Below are 20,337 nucleotides of genomic sequence, written 5' to 3'. Positions count from 1 at the left end.
TCATGTTTTAACTAATAGTTTTCATCTATAGAAAGAGTTTTTATCCCAAAATGAAGCCAAAAATTCTGATACAAAAATAGGAACAAAAATTATTTTGATAAATCTTAAAAGAGCTATTTTTGACATTATGCCATTATTTTTGTGGGCGTAGTTCTGGATTGTGATTGATTAATAAATTGCTGTAACCGTAAGTGATATGCTTTTGTCTAAATGACAAAAAAAAATCACAATCGAATTCATCCACCCTATCAATTACATCAAGAAACTGTAAAACTGAATGAAAACAGTAATTTTATGTCACTGCGTTTCTATTTCTTTTATAAATGATAGTAACTAAAAAATGAAAGAAAGAGGGCATTTTTTTTACCTACCAGATGAATGCTAATTAATGTTTTACACTAAAGTGTAGCTCCAATTGTACATAATTAGATTTCTAGAAGCAGGAATGTGAATTCATTAATGTTTGGATAGACATGTGAGAAAGAGGGCATGTATGACACTGTAGAACACATTATATGAAAAAATTTACAAAAAAACAGACATACCGGAATCACGAACAACCGAAACATCGTCTGATGGAAAACAGAATTGATGGTGGCTCCGGTGATGGCTCGTGTTCTGGCTTATTGCAAGGAAGATGCTTAAAAAATGCTTTTACCGCGCCGCTCACCCCATCCTCGTTCTCCATTGCCTTGGCAAGTTCAATGGCCTTCTCTTTCACCTGAATATCTCATTACTAAGTTCATGGGAAAAGAAATTCTTTTAAACTATTTCTTTGTAGGTTATGCGATAGATAAGGATAATTAATTAGTATTTTAATATAACACTAACTCTTAGAAAGTTAGATAAAGATAACTACTGAGTAGTTTAGTTTAAATTAACTCTTAGAAAGTTAGATAAGGATAACTACTAAGTAGTTTAGTTTAAATTAAATACTTGTTCTAACCTACTATATATACATATTAAACTTGTAATCTATTGTTACTTGAATATACTAGTGAAGTTTTTCACTTTTTTCTTACCTTTGTCATTTAATTTATTTCATCACTCAATTCCTTTTTACTTCACTTTACATTAGCCCTATTTTCAACATTCTTTACACACACAAATGAGCATCAAATGGGCCTTGCCCGAACACGGTGGTGAACACAAACCCATATTCAACACTCACACTCAAGCCCAAACAACATAACCCTCGACTCGAAATGGAAAAATGAAAAGAATTACCTTTGGGTTTAGCATAAATTTTATTGCATCAATCAACTTGGGAAGTGAGAATTCATCGACCTGAATGGGAGGAGGTCCCACTCCTCTAGCATGCACTCGGTCACCCCAGAAAGGTTGATCACCAAAGAACGGTACAATGGTTGTTGGGCACTAAAATTGAGGACAGAAATCCGGAACAAAGGCAGGTGAACGCCAAATGAAACCAAAAGCACAAGGTTATTGCACTAGGCAAGGCAATGAATGCAGCTAGTCATGGAACAAGAAGTAGACAAGCAAAGATCAAAATGTTTGCTCTTACCGCAGCTTTAAGACCAGCAGCTGTTGTTCCAGCACCACCATGATGAACCTGAAATCAGGATAACAAAAAGATCTTGCCGCTCAAAACCAAACAGGAGAAGTAGTTTTCAAGAGAAACTACTTGAAGTGCCAAAACATGAGAAATATCAAACTATGTTACTTGAATTCAGGTGGGGGTGATAGATGAGGGTAGTATCCAATACAGACTTTTTTTTAAGTTTTCCATGTATTTCAAGGGTCCTTGAAGGACCACATCCTTATATTCATGTACAGATATATGATACTTTCAAACAGAAGTCCAGATACTTTGACAGACAAGGATTCAGGACACTAGTACTTCAATTAAAATTAGGGGACAAAGCAACATAGATATCAGAAATTTTAAGAGGATCGAACTGATAATAATTCGAAGGTTAATAGGAATGGTCAAATACTTGCACATCCTAATAAGCATGCTATACTGCTTTATGCCTGCCTATCACTTTCAGCTACTTTTAAATCATGTGTTAGTAGTAGCATCACTTGGCTTCTGCTCTAATCATTCATCATGCGACCTCCTCTAGCCATAAAAGCCAAACTTCTTTGACATACCATCTGGTATTCAGCTGGTGTCCATGCTTCAATTGGGATAAAACATAGGGATCACCGAGCCAATAGAGTAATCATCTCATCAAAGAATACCATTAACCCAAAGAAAACTGCTTTTTCTTAAAGTAACGACATTAATGTTATAACAAGAGCGCACATGTGAAGTTCGAGGAGGGAACAAAGTGATAGTAGTTTCAAAATATTTAGAGCTTTCTGCCCTTTTCTAAGACAAGGGGGAAAGGCTGTAACTTTGCGAATTTGTCATGTCAAACTTGTAATCATTCAGGACAATAAGGAAGGACAAGAATACAAGACCAAACAAACATTTCCGACAATAACTCTCAAAGAAACTTCTACTATAAGCTGTGGTCAAATGGTTGACCACTAAATACAATGCAATCAGTGAATAAAGAGGCTAAACAGATATAACAAGAAAGAATCCCAAGAAAAGCCGTGCTCTTGTAATGAACTCACCACAGCCTTGCATTGCAAAAATAGCCAATCATGAGGGACGTTGTCCAATAAGTAAACAAAGTCCTTGGGTTCTGCCACTGAGAATAATTAACAAAACAGCTAAGTGAATATGCACACGATCTAGGTTAGTAAAAAGTAAGAATAAAAGAACTTACATTTGCCGAGGCCACCCCAGCCTTTATTAATGATACCCCTCTGTCCAGTTTGTTCCAATGCTTCGACAATTATTTGGGTCATTTTTTCTGGTTCTTGAACTGGCTGACATGAGTTGAAAGAGTTTTACAAAAAGATCATATACTTTAAAGAAAATAAAATCCATATATGTAAGATCAAATAAGTTAGAACAGTATCTAATAGCGACCAACCAACGTCACAGTGATATAAATTCACTATATTGCAATCTATTTTTATGGTCAATGTGACAGGTCTGTATCCAATGAAAAATAGGAAAAACAATAAAAAATGAAATCATTTATCGCATTCATTAGGCTTGGTTTTATATCGGGGACACAAGTAACTCATACAAAACGTACTAGAAAACAAATCTTCGTCATATCCTATGCTTAACAAAATGGACAAAACACAAACTCCCTAGGAACAACAACGAAGGGTTTCTAAATTCTATACTTCTCTATTTCAATCCTAGTATTCTTGCTCTTGAGGATTTTACCAGGCTCCATTAAAATAGTATAAAGTGATTAGAAAAAAAGCAATAAAAGTTTAAATATAAAAAAAAATTCATTTCATCCTACGAGTATCAAACAAAATGTAGTTGTGTCAAACATCCATTGGGAAGAGCTACTTAAAAAGGTAAGACAAGATAGTCATTGAATGTTTAGGGCTCACGACCTTATAGCTTAGTCTGTAAATAATGAAGCAGTGAAATTTCTGGTTGCAACACTATAGGGACTGATACCTTTCAGTACATAAGTTGTGATCCAAAATTCTACAACAATTTAAGAATTTCAGCAGTTTCCCTAGCTAACATACTAGAGACGTCTGGAGGAATACAGTTAAAAAAACTCAACATAAGAAATCAAACAGAACAACCTTTCCGTATCAAGAGGAAACAAAAAGAAAACAAGCAGGAAATGACCAAGCACAGCTACACTAATGGTTGAGATTTCAAGAGAAATGCTTTAGTAAACCAAAAATTCCTTAACAGATTCATCAACATAGAAAACCAAGTTCATATCTTTAATTGAAAAGTCTGGAAAAAAACTTACAACTAAGGCCAGTTAAAATTCTTAACCTATCTCGCTATGTTACTCGGTATCTTGATAGATCTCTTGACCTGTAAAAGGGAAGGAACCCATCTCTACAGACCAAACTTGAGATGTAATCCTTACCCAGGGCATGCAAGCATTGTATTACAATTATATTATAAAATCCCCAGGATAAATCATAAACTTCAGGTAATTAGGCGTCCCCAATACTTTTTGTTGTGTACAGGGAGTAATCGTTTTGGTCTTTGTATATGAGATATGCTTAGCACATCATTAGTAAACAAAATTTGATCCTCTGTGATTTCCTCGGACAATATTTTTCACAGAAAGGTTACGTCCAAAGCACCACCAAACTTCTGTTGATTCAGGAAATAAATTCAGGCATTTTCTACTATCTCAACTTACAGTAAAAAAAGTATAAGAGAAAAAGAGACAAAAATACCCTCAACAGAGAAGCCCATTTGGCCGGTCACCATTTCGCTATATAGTATAAAATAATTTGGGATTTATATTAATAACATAACTTTTTAATGGATTTCTCAGTGCAAAGAAAAATTCCCAAGTAGGCACTGCTACAAATATCTGCTACTTAATAGGGGAAAAAACTCACAAATTACAGCAGACTATACAGCAAATGATAAATGAGAAAAGAAATCAAACTCACAAGGCTACCAAATCCAATATATATAGGCTTTGGACCAGCTGCAAGCCACTGTACGAGTGATGCTGGAGGCTCATAATTTTTTGCAAGATCAAGAAAGCAAAAGCCTACCACATCAATCTTCGGTCCCCAATCTGAAGGAGGAAAATAAAAGTGTCATCCGTCTGTTTGAGCAACTCTTGCTAGCATGTAAAGTTGTTACAGAATATATTGTTTCTTCTAAGAGGATGTCCTCACACTTTATTACATAAGATGGAGAGAACATGAACTGACGTAAAGAATTTAAAAAAGAAACAAGCTTATTAAAAACCAGAGTAATATCTTTTAAGTTCTACACTCTACAATAGACCTATAACAACGACCACCTTTAGGTTTAGGAACAAGGTGAGGACTCCATATATATCCATGAGGCACATCAGAATCAGAGCCTTGGGAACCACTCAAATATGTGACTGGTCGTAACTTCAGCTTTTTCTTTCTAAGATCATTTATCAAATCCCTTATCCCGAGCCAAATCATTGAGTCAACAATTTGATATGAAAGCTGTGGAAAACACAAACAAATATAATGAGAAGGTCCAAACAAAAATACATGGTAAAAAATGATAAATGTGAATATACTTCACAGAACTCACTCGATATCCAGCAGGTTGCTTCACACGGGACAATGGATGCGAGAACTCACTCGTTGGCCTGGAGGAAACAATAACAGATTGTGCAAATCAGTCTAAGAGGGCCCATTAAGTCATGTAATAGAACAACAGACTGATACAAAACAAGAAATGAAAATTGTGCACTGCTAGCTTTGGAGATGTTAGAGCAAAATCTAATTAATCTGTAGATAACATTACCCAGACAAGACTTACGTCCATGGCATTGTGAAAAATATGTGAATTGGTACTTTTAATGCCTCGGCCACATGGGTATGTCCTAAACAGCGTTGAAAAAGTTTCTATCAGACTATGAACAAATAAATCAAACAAGAATAAAGTACTTCTATTCCAGAAACAAACAGATAATACACATCCTAAGAGAAATCATCACATTTTCACACCAGAATCTTTTCACAAACAGGGACAACTTCATTAGGAATCTGCTTGTCCATATCACATTTATGATTCTGGCATAAACTCACACTACACCAAGATGCTAAAATCAGAGTGTTAAAAAGAATAATATTGTACTCAATACCGCCAAAAGGCCTTTATGCATGCACGATAAATAAATGCAAAGATACATAATAAGAGGAACTGGAACATCAAATCTTAGACCCCCCCCCCATTCCCATTATTCAGACCCATAAGCACAAACTTAAACATGATTGTGTGTGTGTATAGGTGCGAGCGTAGGAATATCATCTTGGGGTGACCAACATAAAATTAAAAAAATTGAGGGGGCGGGGGGCAAAGGAAAAAATTTGTATTAAAAGGTATTAAATTAAATTATTATTTCTTAGGAGGGGAAAAATGAAAATTTTCCATTTAATTAAGGGGCAAGAGAGAGATTAAACTGAGGCATTAAATTTTTTAAGGGACTAAAAGAGGAATTCTACCATTAAGGGGGTAGGTAGGTATTCGCCCCTGTATGTATGTGTTTATATATATACACACACACACAAATACAAGACCACAAAAACTAATAGAAAAGTAATGAAATCTAACCATATGCTGGAGGATTTGCAATGATTGCATCTGCTTTAAAAGGGATACCAGAATGAGGATCAGGTTCTTTGCAAGCTGGAAGCAACGAGTAGATAATATCCTTTATTTGATTTCGCTGAATGGGAATCTCAGAAGGGCCTGATGGCAAAAAGCCTTTATTTTTCACCATATCTGCTCAGAGGAAAAAAATCAAGGTAAAAGAAATAATTAAGAAGCCTTGCAGGAGATCCAAACTTTTAACAACTATTCACATTCAATTTCATCAAAAAGATGTTTTCTAGGATAAAAATAAGTAAAAAAAAATGTCAAAAGCAGAGTCAATGAGTGAGAGAGAAAAACGTAGAGAGAGAGAATTTGAAAGAAAAGTCAGTTCCCGATGAGTGTTGGTCGGCGTTTATCGACAACCTGAGTAGGAGGGTTTCTCGTCATACGCTTAGGGAAATATTCTTAGTCCATGGTCCTGTTATGAGAGTTTTTATTCCCAATCAAATAAGAAATCCAAAGTACAGATTTTCCACCTTTGCTTTTGTTCATTTTAAGAGGGAGGAAGATTTGAGGAGGGTTGTTGATGAGTTAAACAGGGTTGTGATTGATGGAAGGAAGATCTCAGTTAGTCTTGCCAGATTTAAGAATGAACGTTCAAGGTCAAGGGTGGTGCATACTTCTTCAAACAAGGCTTCTGGTCAGATTAATGCAGATTCTTCAAAATCAAGAGAAAGAGAAAATATTATCAGAAGTAGAAGGGACGACAGAACTTATAGGGATGCTCTGATGTCAAATGGGAATACAAGGGGGAACAAAGAACTATTGTCTGAGGATATCCAAAGGAGGAATGTCAAGAAAAATATTTTGGAGATGCATATTCCATCAGAAAGTGCCAACTGGGTGAAGAGGTCGTTAACAGGGATTATCAAATACTCTTTTCAAGTTGAGTTCATTCGGAATGCCTTATTAAAGGAAGGCTATGATGTTCAAATTACTAGATGGGGTTATGTATGGAATTCTTGCGTTTTAGTTCTTAAATCTTATGAGGAGATGTTGGATTTACGGAGCAAAAAGGAAGAGGTTTTAAAACAGTGGTTTGAACGAGTGGAACCTTTACTGAATGAGGCCGGAGTTCCAATGGCCTTCTGCATGGCAGAATTAATAGGGGTTCCTTTGTTATGCTGGAATGAATCTTTCTTAGAGAAGTTGGCTGGTAGATGGGGCAATGTGGTAGGTATTCATGAGAGTACAAGGAAAAGAGAAGACCTCACAATGGAAAGAATTTTATTGAGGGTGGCAAGCCCCTTTGATGTTCCAGAGGTGATCACTCTTGGATCTTATGGAAGATCATTCAAAGTAAGTATCAAGAATGGATCAACAAGTGAGTATTCAAGTTCGTTTTTCAGTAATTTTCCGGTGGAGGATTCCGGTGAGGCATTTTTTGAAGAAATTATGTCTGAGGAGGATGAAGATAGATTGTTGTCAGATCATGGGGAAGGTGAGGCATGTACAGCAAGAAAAAATCGTCTTTCAGTGGACAATTGGATTGACCAGGGTGTGTTTCGTGGTTCTGGAGGAGTTAGTGAGAATAGACAGCTAGCAAGGCTTTCCTTAGATAGGAAAGGTATCAATTGTGGTCTTCCAGAAAGTCAGAATGTTGGGAGTTTAAAAGTTTGTGAGTTTTTAGGTTTGGGGATTAGAAGTCAACATTATTCGGCTGATGAATCTCAGGCCCATTCTAAAGACTCTGGGCAGTTTGGGTCAAAAGACTTTTCGGGTTTCATTTCTGGGCCAGCATTTACAATTAATAAGTTTGGGGAATTGGTTGAGAACCTTAATTTAGCAGGAAAAAACAGGAAAACGTTTAAAGTATTGGAGACGAGCCCAATTACAGAGAAGTTGGTTAATGCAGAAATAGAGGCTGAAGAAGAAAGCTTAAGGCTGGTTGAACTGGTTTCAACTAATTTAGGAGACATCTCAAAGGGGAGACAGTTACTCCGTTCTAGAAGAAAGTTCACAACAGAGAGTGATGTGCTGGAAACAATAAGTTTGAGCAGTTGCAAAAGGGTCTATAGCAGGTTGAGGGAAAGAAGATATTGGTATGGGGATTTGTTGAACTTCTCGAATGAAATAGATGGCACCATAGTTGGGCAGAGGAAGTTGGATGTGGATTCCAGTACTACAAAACAACTTTGTTTATCAGCAGAGCTCATTGTTGATGGTAGTCTTCTTCCGAGCATTGACAATGGTTTTGGGGATGGGAGCGTAGAGAGGGAGATTGAAGGTTACTTTTCTGAAGGTGAATGCTTAAGATCTAAATCTGGTTTGTTAATTAGAAGGAAGAGGAGAACTAGAAGGATCTTGTTTCGAGAAGCCCTTGACCAGGTGAGCATTGATACAACATCCTCCTCAGCTTTCTCGAGTTTATTGAAAGAAGCTGTAGAAACTTGGAAGGTTAGTAAGCTTTTGGGAGTGTCTTTTAAGGAAGGGAAAGAAGCCTTTTTGGAAAAAATCATAGCTCTAGAGAAAGGGTTGAATGGGGTTAATCAAGGTTTGGTTGATTGAGGGTTTTGTTTGTACCTTTTTCCTTTTATGAAGATGACAAAGTTAGTAATATGTTCATGGAATGTTAGGGGTTTGGGGAAAAATGAAAAAAGAGGGTTGTTCAGAATTTAGTCACTAGCTTAAATCCTACTTTCCTTTGGCTGCAAGAAACCAAGACTGAAAAATTTAAGAGATCTTTTTTAAGGAGGAGTGGGATTAATAAGCTTAAAGGAGTTTTGGAATCTCCTTCAATTGGATCAGCAGGGGGCCTGTTGTGTTGTTGGGATGACAATATCTTTGAGTTGGAGAGTCAGTTTATTAGTAGGAGATTTATAGCTAGTTTTGGTAAATTTCGGAATAAAAACTTCAGTTGTGGTTTCATCAATGTATACGGTCCAGCAGTGGAGGAGGAGAAAGCTGGTTTTTTTTTTAAGAATTAAGCAATTTTCTTAGTGGACAGAATTTTCCCGTTTGTGTGGGAGGGGACTTCAATGTCTATTTACAAGAAGATGAGAAGATGGGCAAAGGTCAAAGTAGGAGCTCAATAGAGATCTTTAATGAGTTCATTCTTCATACGGACTTAATTGTTCTTCCTATGAATGAGGGTAGGTTCACTTGATGTAATAACTAAGAGAATCCCACTTTTGTAAGATTGGATCGTTTTTTGGTTGACAGTCAATTTCTAGCTTTGTTTCTGGACATTTTGCAATCTCTTCTACCAAGATCATTATCAGATCACAATGTTATAGTTCTTGTGAATAAAGGAGTGGACTGGGGTCAAAAACCGTTTAGACTATTCAACTATTTGATGGATGATGAGGGTTTTGAGGATATGGTTATTTCTTCTATTCAGAGTTGTAAGAAAAGTCAGAAGAAGGCAGGTGCTTTTAGTCTTTTAAGGAATGCCAAACATGCAATAAAGAAGTGGACTGGAAACAGAGATAAGTACCTAGGAGACTTGATTTCAGAGTTAGAGAAGAAAATTTCGATGATAGAGGCTGATATTCAACAAAAGCAGGGTGATGTCGACAGTGAGGTATTAACAGAGTTGAAAAATTATAGAGCAGAATTGTGGAAGCTTCACAAGATCCAGGAGCAGATTTGGTTTCAGTACTCGAGATCTAAATGGATTGAAGATGGGGATCGCAATACTAAATACTTCCATACCTGTGCTACGGTTAAGAAGAAGAGGAATGCTCTGGTTGCACTAAATTTTAGAGGAGAAACAGTTGAAGACCCAACTGCAATTAAGGCCATTGTAAAGGATTATTTTTTTAAGATCTACAATGACCGATCTACTTTAGAAATTGACGACTTAAAACTGGATTTTTCCAAAATTTCTTTGGAGCACATTCAGTTCTTAGAGCAGGAATTTTCAAAGGAGAAAGTTTGGGATATTGTGAAGTCTTGTGGTAGTAACAAAGCTCCGGGTCCTGATGGCTTTAATCTGGGTTTTTTCAAGAGGTTTTGGCAGGTCCTTAAGGAAGATATTATGAAATTCTTTAAGAATTTTTACTTGGGGAAGGAATGGGAACATGGAATAAATCACACATTCATCACTCTTATTCCAAAGATTTCAAACATTGGTGGTTTGGACGATTTTAGACCTAAAAGCTTAGTTGGTGGTTTGTACAAGATCCTCTAAATGTCTGTCAAGGAGACTTAGGAGCTACATTTCAGATTTGATCAGTCCATGTTAGTTCGCTTTTATCCCCGGTCAACAAATCTAGGACTGTTCCCTTATAGCCAATGAAGGGATTGACTTTTGGAAGAAGAATGGTATAAAAGGATGTGTTTTTAAAGTTGATTTCAAGAAAGCATATGATACTCTTGACTGGCCTATTTTGTTCAGAATTATGAAGGAAATGGGCTTTGGTTCTAGATGGATAGGGTGGATTTCGAAGCGCATCACTTCAGCAACTGTTTCAGTGTTGGTGAATGGGGTTCCAACCGAGAAAATTCCAATGGCTAAGGGTCTTCGTCAAGGTTGTTCCTTGTCTCCATTGTTGTTTAATATAGTTGGGGAACTCTTGAATTTATTGATACTTAAGGCTGTTTCAGGGGGGCTTTTTTCGGGTTTGGTCATTAGAAATGAGGAGAGGAATTTTAATTTAACAAATCTTCAATTTGCAGACGACCTTATAATTTTCTGTGGTGCATCGAAAAAACAGATCTTGAATGTGAAGAGGGTGCTTCGAGTGTTTGAGATTATATCTGGACTTCAGTTGAACTTGAAGAACTGTAAATTGTTTGGGGTGAACTTAAAGGTAGAGGAAATTAAGGATTGGGCAGCTACGATTGGATGTTCAGTGGGTTCTTTTCCCTCAGAATATTTGGGACTCCCTCTTGGTCCACACAGAAACTCCAACAGTCTGTGGGATCCAGTGGTTCAAAGCTTCAATAAGAGGTTAGCGAGCTGAAAAGGCTCCGCTTTGTCACTGTCAGGCAGGTTGGTTCTGATTAAGTCAGTCCTATGTTCACTTCTTATATACTATTTGTCATTGTTTAAGGTTCCAGCTTCAGTATACAAGACCCTTAATTCTATTATGTCAAATTTTTTATGGGGTGGTGGAGATGGGAGGAAGAAGATCCATTGGGTAAGCTGGACCGACGTTTGTAAACCAAAAATTGAAGGAAGCTTGGGAGTTCCTAATTTAAATACGATGAATAGGGCTCTATTGGAAAAATGGGCTTGGAGGTTTGCTATTGAGAGGAAGGAGACTTGGAGGGAAATGCTTTGCATTAAATATAAAATGGACTCTTCCTTGATGCAGTTTGACAATAAGGTTTCTCCTAAATTTTCTTGGATATGGAGATCTATGGTGAGTAATCATTTTAAAGCTGATTCGATGGGCTATAGTATCAGAAGCAATTATAGCTATAAAATTGGCAATGGAAGGAATATTCGGTTTTGGCAAGACACTTGGGCATTGGATCATCCTTTGATGGTCATGTTCCCTAGACTTTTCTCTATTGCAGTGAACAAAACTGGAAGATTATTTCAGTTTGGGGAATACAGCTCTGGGGGCTGGTTTTGGAACGTTCAGTTGAGAAGGGAGTTGAATGACTGGGAATTTGAACAATGGTCAAACTTGATGGCTGTTATTTCATATTTTTCTATTTCTGCTGATGCTGTTGATGGACTATTTTGGAAGGGGACTTGAGAAGGGGTTTTCACTGTTAAATCATGTGCTAATCTATCTTATTCGGGTACTTCCAATTCGGAGGAAGCTAAATTTTGGAAGTCTATTATTTGGAGGGGCCTGCTGCCTCCAGGAGTGGAGACTTTTCTTTGGCAAGTTATCTTAAAGGAGCTGGCAGTGAAGACAGCTCTGGTTAAGAGAGGTGTTCAGGGCATAAATGATACTTTGTGTCCTTTTTGTAATCTAGAAGAAGAGTCTTCATCTCATCTATTTTTTTCTTGTTCGGTTGTTTGGCCAATATGGACTAAATTCATGGGCTATTGGAATTTTCAGTCTATTTTTCATGAAGATGCTAAAAGATTCCTATTAGCATGGACTGACTTGAAGACCAACTCTCTTATGTGGTCATTTATCCCTGGAGTGGTTTTATGGACAATATGGAAAACTAGGAATTATATAGTGTTCGAAGGAGGGAAGCTTGATCGAGTAGAAATGTTCTTTCTAGCAAGGTGCAGGCTTGCTTCATGGTTTCTAGCTAGGGAAACTCATATTTCTATTTCCAAGGATGCTCTTATTGCCGACCCTTCCTTAGTGGATTCTTGCTCGTCTCATTCTAATCGGATTTCAACTAAGTTTCCTTGGTCCCCTCCTCCAAAGGGTTTTATTAAACTTAATGTGGATGCGGCTACTTCTAGTGATTGGAAGAGGAGTGGTTTAGGTGGTGTTCTGAAAGACATTTATGGTTCGATTCTTGGCTCCTTCAAAGAGCTTGCTGGTCCAGGACCTCCAACTTTGATGGAATTGAAAGCTATCCTAAAGGGTTTAGATTATTATGAATCTATTCACCATAGGTTTAAAGATAGATTGATTATCGAGTGATAGTAAGGTGGCAATTGGTTGGGTCAAGGATGTTGTTTCATGTCCTGTCGTTTATGTTCAAGTTGTTAAGGACATTATTCAAAAGCTTAGTGTTTATGAAGATCTTATTAGATGGGTTAGTAGGACAGCCAATATAGAGGCGGATGTCCTAGCTAAGGCTGGTATTGGTTGATAATTATGTTCTGTTAAGGGCTGTTTCTTTTTGGTTTTTTATCTCTTGAGGGAGATTAGACTTTGTATTACTTTGTAATTATTTGAGGTTAATGAAATCCTAGGGCACTCTTTTCCTCCTTCCGCTGATTAAGGAACTATTTTCAAGTTCCGTTAATCATGAAAGGGGTTTTTAATGAGGCCTACTATTCCTATCAAAAAAACATTCAATTTCATTGATATATTGCTTTGAGCTTACCGGACAATCTTAAAATTAACACCAACATTTTTTATATGAAGCTGGGTTATTGACAAACTTAAAAGTAACAAGAAGGTTCAGTGCTACAGCTGTAAAGATGAATGAAAAATGTCATGCAATTATTTATATGTTAATAATCCGCATGGCACTAATTTTAATTACAAATAGGAACAACCTCAAAATGATCTTATCAGAATTCCTAGAAGGTTACACCAGAAAATCAAATAATGGGTTAGGTACATACATCCGGCAAGAACTTTTGGATCTCCGCCCAATGGATAGAACTCCAGCCCAGCAGTCAGCACAAACTCTTTGAAATTTGAATGAGTCGCCAACCTTACACGATGACCATAATCCTGCATGCAAAACATCCTTTCGAATAGTATCATTTTAAACAAACAATAAACAGGATTGAGCTTAACTGTTATACTCTTTTTTTTCTTAACAATGCAGTAAGCACAAGCTTGTGAGGCAAAAGCAGCATGCTAGTTGTTGCCAACCAGGTTTCAAAAGAATATATACCTATTAGACAAAATGATGAACTAGTACTGCATGAACATCATCTTTTGCATTTAAACACCAAGAAAAAAAGGAATAGAAAACTTTAAATTTTTAGTTTTAAGTATAAAAGATAAACCTAATTCAGAGCAATGAATCAAGACACATGCAATCAGAGAAATTCATCCAACACTCTACGTTTCATAAGCAACAATATTGAGTCAATAACAGCTAGCAACACTTTGATCCTGATCAAGGCAGCAAACACCTAAATGACCATCACCAAGTATAATGCTTCTAGTCTATATGCAAACTGCTCATAAAGAGCTGTTTTTATATGGACTACAGCAGAATTCTTTTTCCTATTATTAAAAAGTTAACCTAAGTTAAAGTGAGGAACAAGAAGCATTTACTGGCTCTTCTTAAATATACAGAATTTGTTATATATAATATGTATACATACATATATATATATAGAGAGAGAGAGAGAATATAGAGATAGAGAGAGATAAAGAAAACAAACCAGAGCAATAATTCAGTCTTCAACTTAATAATTTTGGTTGAAAATTGCTCCAATTTCCACTTACACGTATATTACCAGAAATCCCAAATGAGGTTATAAAGAAGTTATAGGCTTCCAGATTCCTAACCTGGAGACGTTTTCCAATCGCAATAAATGGCTGCACATCTCCTCGTGTGCCAACTATAAGCATCACTATTTGCAATGGTGGAATATCCAGAAAATCAAGTGCCTCTTCTTCAGCAACTTCAATGTATGCATCTCTCCGTCCACCACCAAGAGCACGGGGCTCAACATCTTCAGGAACTTCAAACACTACAGTCCCGTCACTTTTCACGGTGACTATTCTGTTCAACAATTTAAGCTGCACAGATTTATAAGATTTCATAACATTGTCAGTTACACATCTCAAATGATCAATCAACCTGTCAGTCTGTCACACCAGCCAAGAAACCACTTATCAAGGCAATTTGTAAGAATAATCACTGAAATACAAAGAGAACAACTGAAACAATACTAAGAATTGGTAAGTAGTTTCCTATCATGGCAAATTATGCAACTATTAACTACAGATTTTACATATATCCTGCTGTATATTTCTATCTAACCTAAATGCTAATCTGTAGTAGGAAAAAATCTTCTAGACTTAAGAAGACTAGTAAAAAGAAAGGGTGGCTTACAAAAAACCTTAAACAAACATATTAAAAATGCATAAGTGCGATACCCTAAAACTGCTTAAGCATATCTATCCACGTATCTCCTATGAATTTTGTCTTGTAACTATCAGCATATGTCCTATGAATTTTGTCTTGTAACTATCCGCTATACCACACTTTTCACGCATGCTGTTCTTACGTCCTCCGACATGACCATACTTCTATGATTTTATCTCAAATTGTTGAGATGGTATACAAACTATTATTGAATTTATTACAAATTCTATACATTCATCAACATGTCCATAACATCAAACAATTGATGGCAACAACATTTTTTCTCTTGTTAAGAAAGAATTTAGATATCATATGCCAAATTCATAGATACTCGTCATATACGAAGCACGGATGTGGACTAGGCAGGTTCACACAATGATATGGACACCGCAACACAATCATCCAAATAGAAGAAAAACAATTTGAACGTTCCTTTTTAACCATTAGGTATTTAATTTTTCCACCAAGAACTTATAAGCACTTCCCTAATCAAAAGTTCTTAACTAAGAATAATCAGTGCCATAGAATCATTCTCTGGAAACATCTAGTACTCATGCAGAAGAGAGTGAATTGTAGTTTTACAAAGATAAATTGAGACAACAGGGAATGGTACAGGTGATTCATCCTGAGAATTTAATGCCTTCTGTTGGTCAGGTATATTACTGTCAAAAATCTGTGCAGCCTCTTCAGCAAGTATGTTTCGATGTTTTTGTGCTTCACTTTTTGGAATTTCAAGCTCACGCAAGCTTGAATCCAATTTTTCAATGTCTGAAGTTCCCACAGATGATGTTCCAACCTCAGAGAAACTTCTACGAACAGTGCCTGAATGCAGTAAGAAATATAGAACAAATTTAAGGATGTATAATACAAAGAGAATACAAAATTAAGTTGCCTCCTTATATACTGTTTTTTTCCAAATGGAGAAAAGAAAAAATGTTTTCTGACATTTCATCCAGCAATCCTCACATGTATCAAGACTATTCAGGTTACAACAACATTAAAGCATTTAAACATCCATTATACGGAAGTAATAATAAAAAAGTTTCTTCTAACTTTGTTAATTTGGATATTAAATGATGGCTGCAACTTCTAGGATTGAACAGAAGTAAATAACAGAAGCATAAATATCAACCTATCCTCATTTGTGCTTTTCTATGTATATTTAGATGTGCCTATTGCAGATATCCATCAGCACTGGGATTTCAGTCTATAAAAGGAACTATTCTCTTCCAATTAATAAATGTTCTAAAGGAACTGAAGAGGCGCTTGGTATTAACTTAATTTACCAGCAGCTTGACACCTTGCTATGAATACTCAAGCACCTTCAAACTTGTCTGAAATAGACCTGATATCGACCTCTAATTTACAGCTAATTCCATTGAATCAGCCACACCAAAAAAGGATTCCAGGATCTCAGTAGGACATTCTAAAAACCATTTGATATCAGGCCTTGTAGAAAGTTACACACAATTAGGAATTTTATTTCACTTAGAAGTTTAGTATATTTTAGAATAAGTAGTTTTATTTATTTATGAGTTATTTATATTGTATGATTAGGATTAAGCTTCTTATGAGATAAGATAAAAGTTAGGAAGAAAAGAAATTTGATATGACTCTAGCTTGTGAACCATAACCTATAAAAACAGGCTGTGTTTTCTGTTTTTCAATGAGAATTTTAATTAGAAAACTTCTTTTTCTTCTTTCAATTTCTTCCTTTTTTATTCTCAGTTTCTCACAGGCCTATTAGCCAAACTTACATCAAGGAAAACCTGCATGATATGGCCGATACCAACTCATGTAATTTCCAAAACACCAAAAATTCATATTTTTCTAATAATACCCCAATTAGAAGTGTGGACGAAGCAATAGATGTGACAATAGACTTGCAGCCCCCTTCTATGCATTGCATAACATGAGAATACAATCCAACTGCAAGGATAATATTGTTCTCCGTAAAATGGAAAACAAACTTGTAACATAAAAGGAAGGAAGGAGGATGCGAGATAACTGGGGTTGCCATTACTAGTTAGTTTTGGAAAATAATAGGGGGCGAAGGTTGTGCTCTTCCTCATTCCATGCTTGGAAGTTAGAACATCTAACAAATACAAAGGAATGAGAAGACAGATTTTACCTCATTAAAACGATATATCATATTTGACATTCAATCCCAATTCTTCCCTTTTCTTTTATTTTTTTTATAGGAATATTAGGCCTCATTAAAAACTCCCTTCATGATTAATGGAACTCTGAAAAAATTCCTTAATCAGCGGAAGGAGGAAAAGAGTGCCTTGGATTTTATTAATAATAAACTTAATACAATAGATTACAAATACCTAGAACTCCTTGAAGGAGATCGACAACCTAAATAGTTACAACCTTAAAAACAACATAATTATCAACCAATTCCAGCCTTAGCTAGAGCGTCTGCCTCTAGATTAGCTGCCCTATTAACCCATCTAATAACACCTTCACACAGTCTAAGTTTTTCAAAAATATCTTTAACAATGTAAGCATAAACAACAGGACATGAAACGAAATCCCTAACCCAGTCAACTGCCACCCTGCAGTCACTTTTATCTCTTTCCAAATAATTTTATTCCTCATTCCTAGTTCCCTCTCCCTTTGTTACATTTTACTTCTCTGCTGTCAACTGTCAGACATGGCATCGATGTCCTTCCAACATGAGCATACCCATGATATACATTTCTAACAAAAGTCATTATCATTTGCCTCGAGGAAGCAATATCCCAATAGAAAGGCTATTACCCAATACAAGCACCTAAGATGCGTGAGAAATCATCATTGGTGGTCAACTTCTACATTGGACATGAATGAGTAACCAAGATATGAGAGAAGAAAAACAAAGAAAAGATGATCATGGTATTATTATTTCAGCTTACTCAAATGTATTTATAACTACAGCCGGAGAAGTAACTGCTCTCAACAGCTTATAACTCTTAACTTCTATCAAGATGAACTTCCAATCCAAATTTATATCTGTTAAAATCGTAAGCCAGTGATAGATTGTTATTCTTATTGCAAATAATAAAACTCAACAAATAGCAAATTACACTATCAAATTTAATAACAATAAATGAATGAGCCGCGACAAGTATTATGCAATAATGAAATGGAAAAAGTCAAAATCAGGCCAAAATTCAGTCAAACTCGACCAAGGCAATAATAGACAAAGTCCAGAAACAAACAGCGCAACAAAACGTTCAGGTTTTAAATTCTATCGCTAAGGCGCAGCGAAGTTCATGAAGATAAATTCGACGCACCTGAAGATTCGGCGCCGCCACCGTTATTCAATGCACTGCGATCAACTACAGCGCGAAAACCATCGCCACTGGCGCCTTCATGGAAGCCTCTGCTACTATCCATAACTTTAGCATCGATACATATCACTTGCTCACGTTTCACCGGAATTTCTACTGAAAAGGAAGATGAGGAGGCGGAGGTCGAGTTGCGGCGATGTTCCGGCGACGAAGCCATCACCGACTGCGGAGAGCTTCCTCGTTCAGAGCGGAAAACTCTCTGCTGTTTCTCCAGATCTACTCCAATTCGTCGAACAAAAAGTGTTTTATGCTGCTCCGTTAACCGCTTGGATGCCGAGAATCTTCTTTAAAAGTGTGCACTTTCGAAAGCGCGTGGGGGATTGTCTGCAAAACGAGAAATCTTTGGTTGCGAGAGCTTCCTGAACAGACGACACGTAAGCAATCCATCTGTCTGAACTCCTAAGGATATTTTGGTCAGTTCAAATATCTATTCAGAGATGGCAATTTAAGGAATCAACGGTTTCGTCTCGACCTGACTCGATTAGGTCAGATTTTAAAAAAAAATTAGGTTTAAGTTAGATTGGATCGAATTTTTAAAGGAGTGATATTGGGGCGGAGCGGGTCCGACCCGAAGATAATAATATAATTTTCATTAAAAAACTTATTATTATTTTAATAAAGTCTTTATTTTGTACGTTCGGGTAGGTCGGGTCAGATTATATTTGTACTCTAAAAATTCAAGTCGATCAGAGTCGGATGGAAGATATATATTTTTTGGTCAAATCAGATCGGGTTCGAGTGAAATGTACAGATTTAATTTTGGGTCATTAGAATAGAATAATGAGTTGTATATTATTTATTTTATGCTTTTCCTCACCCACTGTGCACTGCATTCATGACACAAGCTAAAACCCTGCTCTTATCCTGTTTAAGTGAATGAGAAATTACTCCCTCGTGTGGTTTTCACCTCCGTATGGGATAGGGGACTATTCTTTGAGCTCACACCTTATGTTCCTCGTGTGGTTTTCACCTCCGTATGGATATAAGGAAGTGTGTTCCTTCGAATTGAACTTAATCTGAAAGTTTGTAATAGACCAGGATTGAGGGTTTGGCAGTCTAAGGGGCCACCAACAAAGGACAATTTGTTGACTCTTTTTACCCTAGAGCCAAAACCCAGCATATAGTAAAACTTAGAACTTAAGTTCAGGCGGAACCTAGCCCGATTAAGCCTTTTGAGATGAACACACAAGGAAAAATATGTTGAGTCTTTTGTTTATTTAGTATTATTTTTGAATAAACGTATGTGAACTAGAAATCATATGGTTATGTTTATTATTTTGAATAAAGCACGGAGCTAGATAGCATGAAATTAGGTTTTTTAATTAATTTTATGCTTCATTTTCATTTCTGCATTTTCATATCATGGTGTTGATTCATGACTGATTTCATATAGAGAGCTGGAAATATGGAACAAATAGTCTAATATGAAGTAGAAGACAATGCAATCGTTTTAAGATGGTCTGAACAGTCTCAACTTATCAAGGGAAATATAGTCTATCACCTAGATACATGTCAGATTTGGTCAAATATACACATATCAACGTTCGCCAAAAGAACCTGGGTGAGTTGAAAGAAATCCGGGAAAAGTGGGAAGCAGCAAACAAGCAGCTATTTTATCAGCTATATGGCGACATTGCTTATCTTTTGGACATTCCTATTTACTAACGTCTGTTCAGAGCTCTCTCACAGTTTTGGAACCCTGCCTACAGTTGCTTCACATTTGGTAAAGTAGACTTGACACTTATCATAGAAGAATATCGAGCTCTTATTCGTTGTCCAAGAATCTATGAATACATGGTATATATCGAGTCACCTGATACTGCTCCTTTTAAGAATAAAATGCTTTTATTGATCGGGATAAGTGAAGAATAGGCTACAAGAAATATCAAGAGGAAAGGTGATAGTGAATGCATTACTTGGAATTCCTTGAAAGAAGTAATCTACCGCCATCCAGACAAAAGGAAGCAGATTGATATGTTGGCTTTAGGAATTTATGGATTAATCTTTTTCCCGAAGATTCTGGGGCATATGGATATATCAATTGTAGACCTATTTGAAAGATTGAACAAGAATGCATATCATGTTCCTGCCATATTAGCTAAAACATTTCGTTCCTTGAATTCCTGCAGACGTGAATGAGAGGGACGTTTTATAGGCTGTGCACCCCTATTATTG

General features: G+C 36.4%; 1 protein-coding gene across 1 annotated transcript; it reads right to left on the bottom strand.

The window, feature by feature from the left end:
* Positions 1 to 355: 355 nt before the first annotated feature.
* Positions 356 to 18,470, bottom strand: LOC120129838 (sterol 3-beta-glucosyltransferase UGT80A2-like). The gene is made up of 14 exons (XM_039147241.1): positions 18,106 to 18,470; positions 15,438 to 15,646; positions 14,242 to 14,475; positions 13,338 to 13,449; positions 6,134 to 6,304; positions 5,339 to 5,402; positions 5,108 to 5,165; positions 4,839 to 5,016; positions 4,477 to 4,607; positions 2,742 to 2,844; positions 2,587 to 2,663; positions 1,526 to 1,573; positions 1,228 to 1,377; positions 356 to 721 (listed from the first exon to the last, which is right to left on the bottom strand). The coding sequence occupies exons 1-14, from the start codon at positions 18,317 to 18,319 to the stop codon at positions 551 to 553; spliced, it is 1,920 nt and encodes a 639-aa protein (XP_039003172.1). The 5' UTR covers positions 18,320 to 18,470; the 3' UTR covers positions 356 to 550.
* Positions 18,471 to 20,337: the final 1,867 nt, after the last annotated feature.

The sequence above is a fragment of the Hibiscus syriacus genome, unplaced genomic scaffold (genome assembly GCF_006381635.1).
Source record: "Hibiscus syriacus cultivar Baekdansim isolate YM2019G1 unplaced genomic scaffold, ASM638163v2 tig00110503_pilon, whole genome shotgun sequence".
Classification (NCBI taxonomy): domain Eukaryota; kingdom Viridiplantae; phylum Streptophyta; class Magnoliopsida; order Malvales; family Malvaceae; genus Hibiscus; species Hibiscus syriacus.
Note: the sequence above shows the minus strand (reverse complement) of the source record. Positions and strands in the feature narration are given on the sequence as shown.

Bases quoted from the DNA above. Each gene is read 5' to 3' on its own strand.
- LOC120129838 (XM_039147241.1), bottom strand. From the start codon at position 18,319: ATGGCTTCGTCGCCGGAACATCGCCGCAACTCGACCTCCGCCTCCTCA. The intron at 13,450-14,241 runs GTTAGGAATCTG...TTTTGCATGCAG, and splicing joins CGATTGGAAAACGTCTCCAG to GATTATGGTCATCGTGTAAG. The intron at 722-1,227 runs GTAATTCTTTTC...TGAGATATTCAG, and splicing joins AATTTATGCTAAACCCAAAG to GTGAAAGAGAAGGCCATTGA.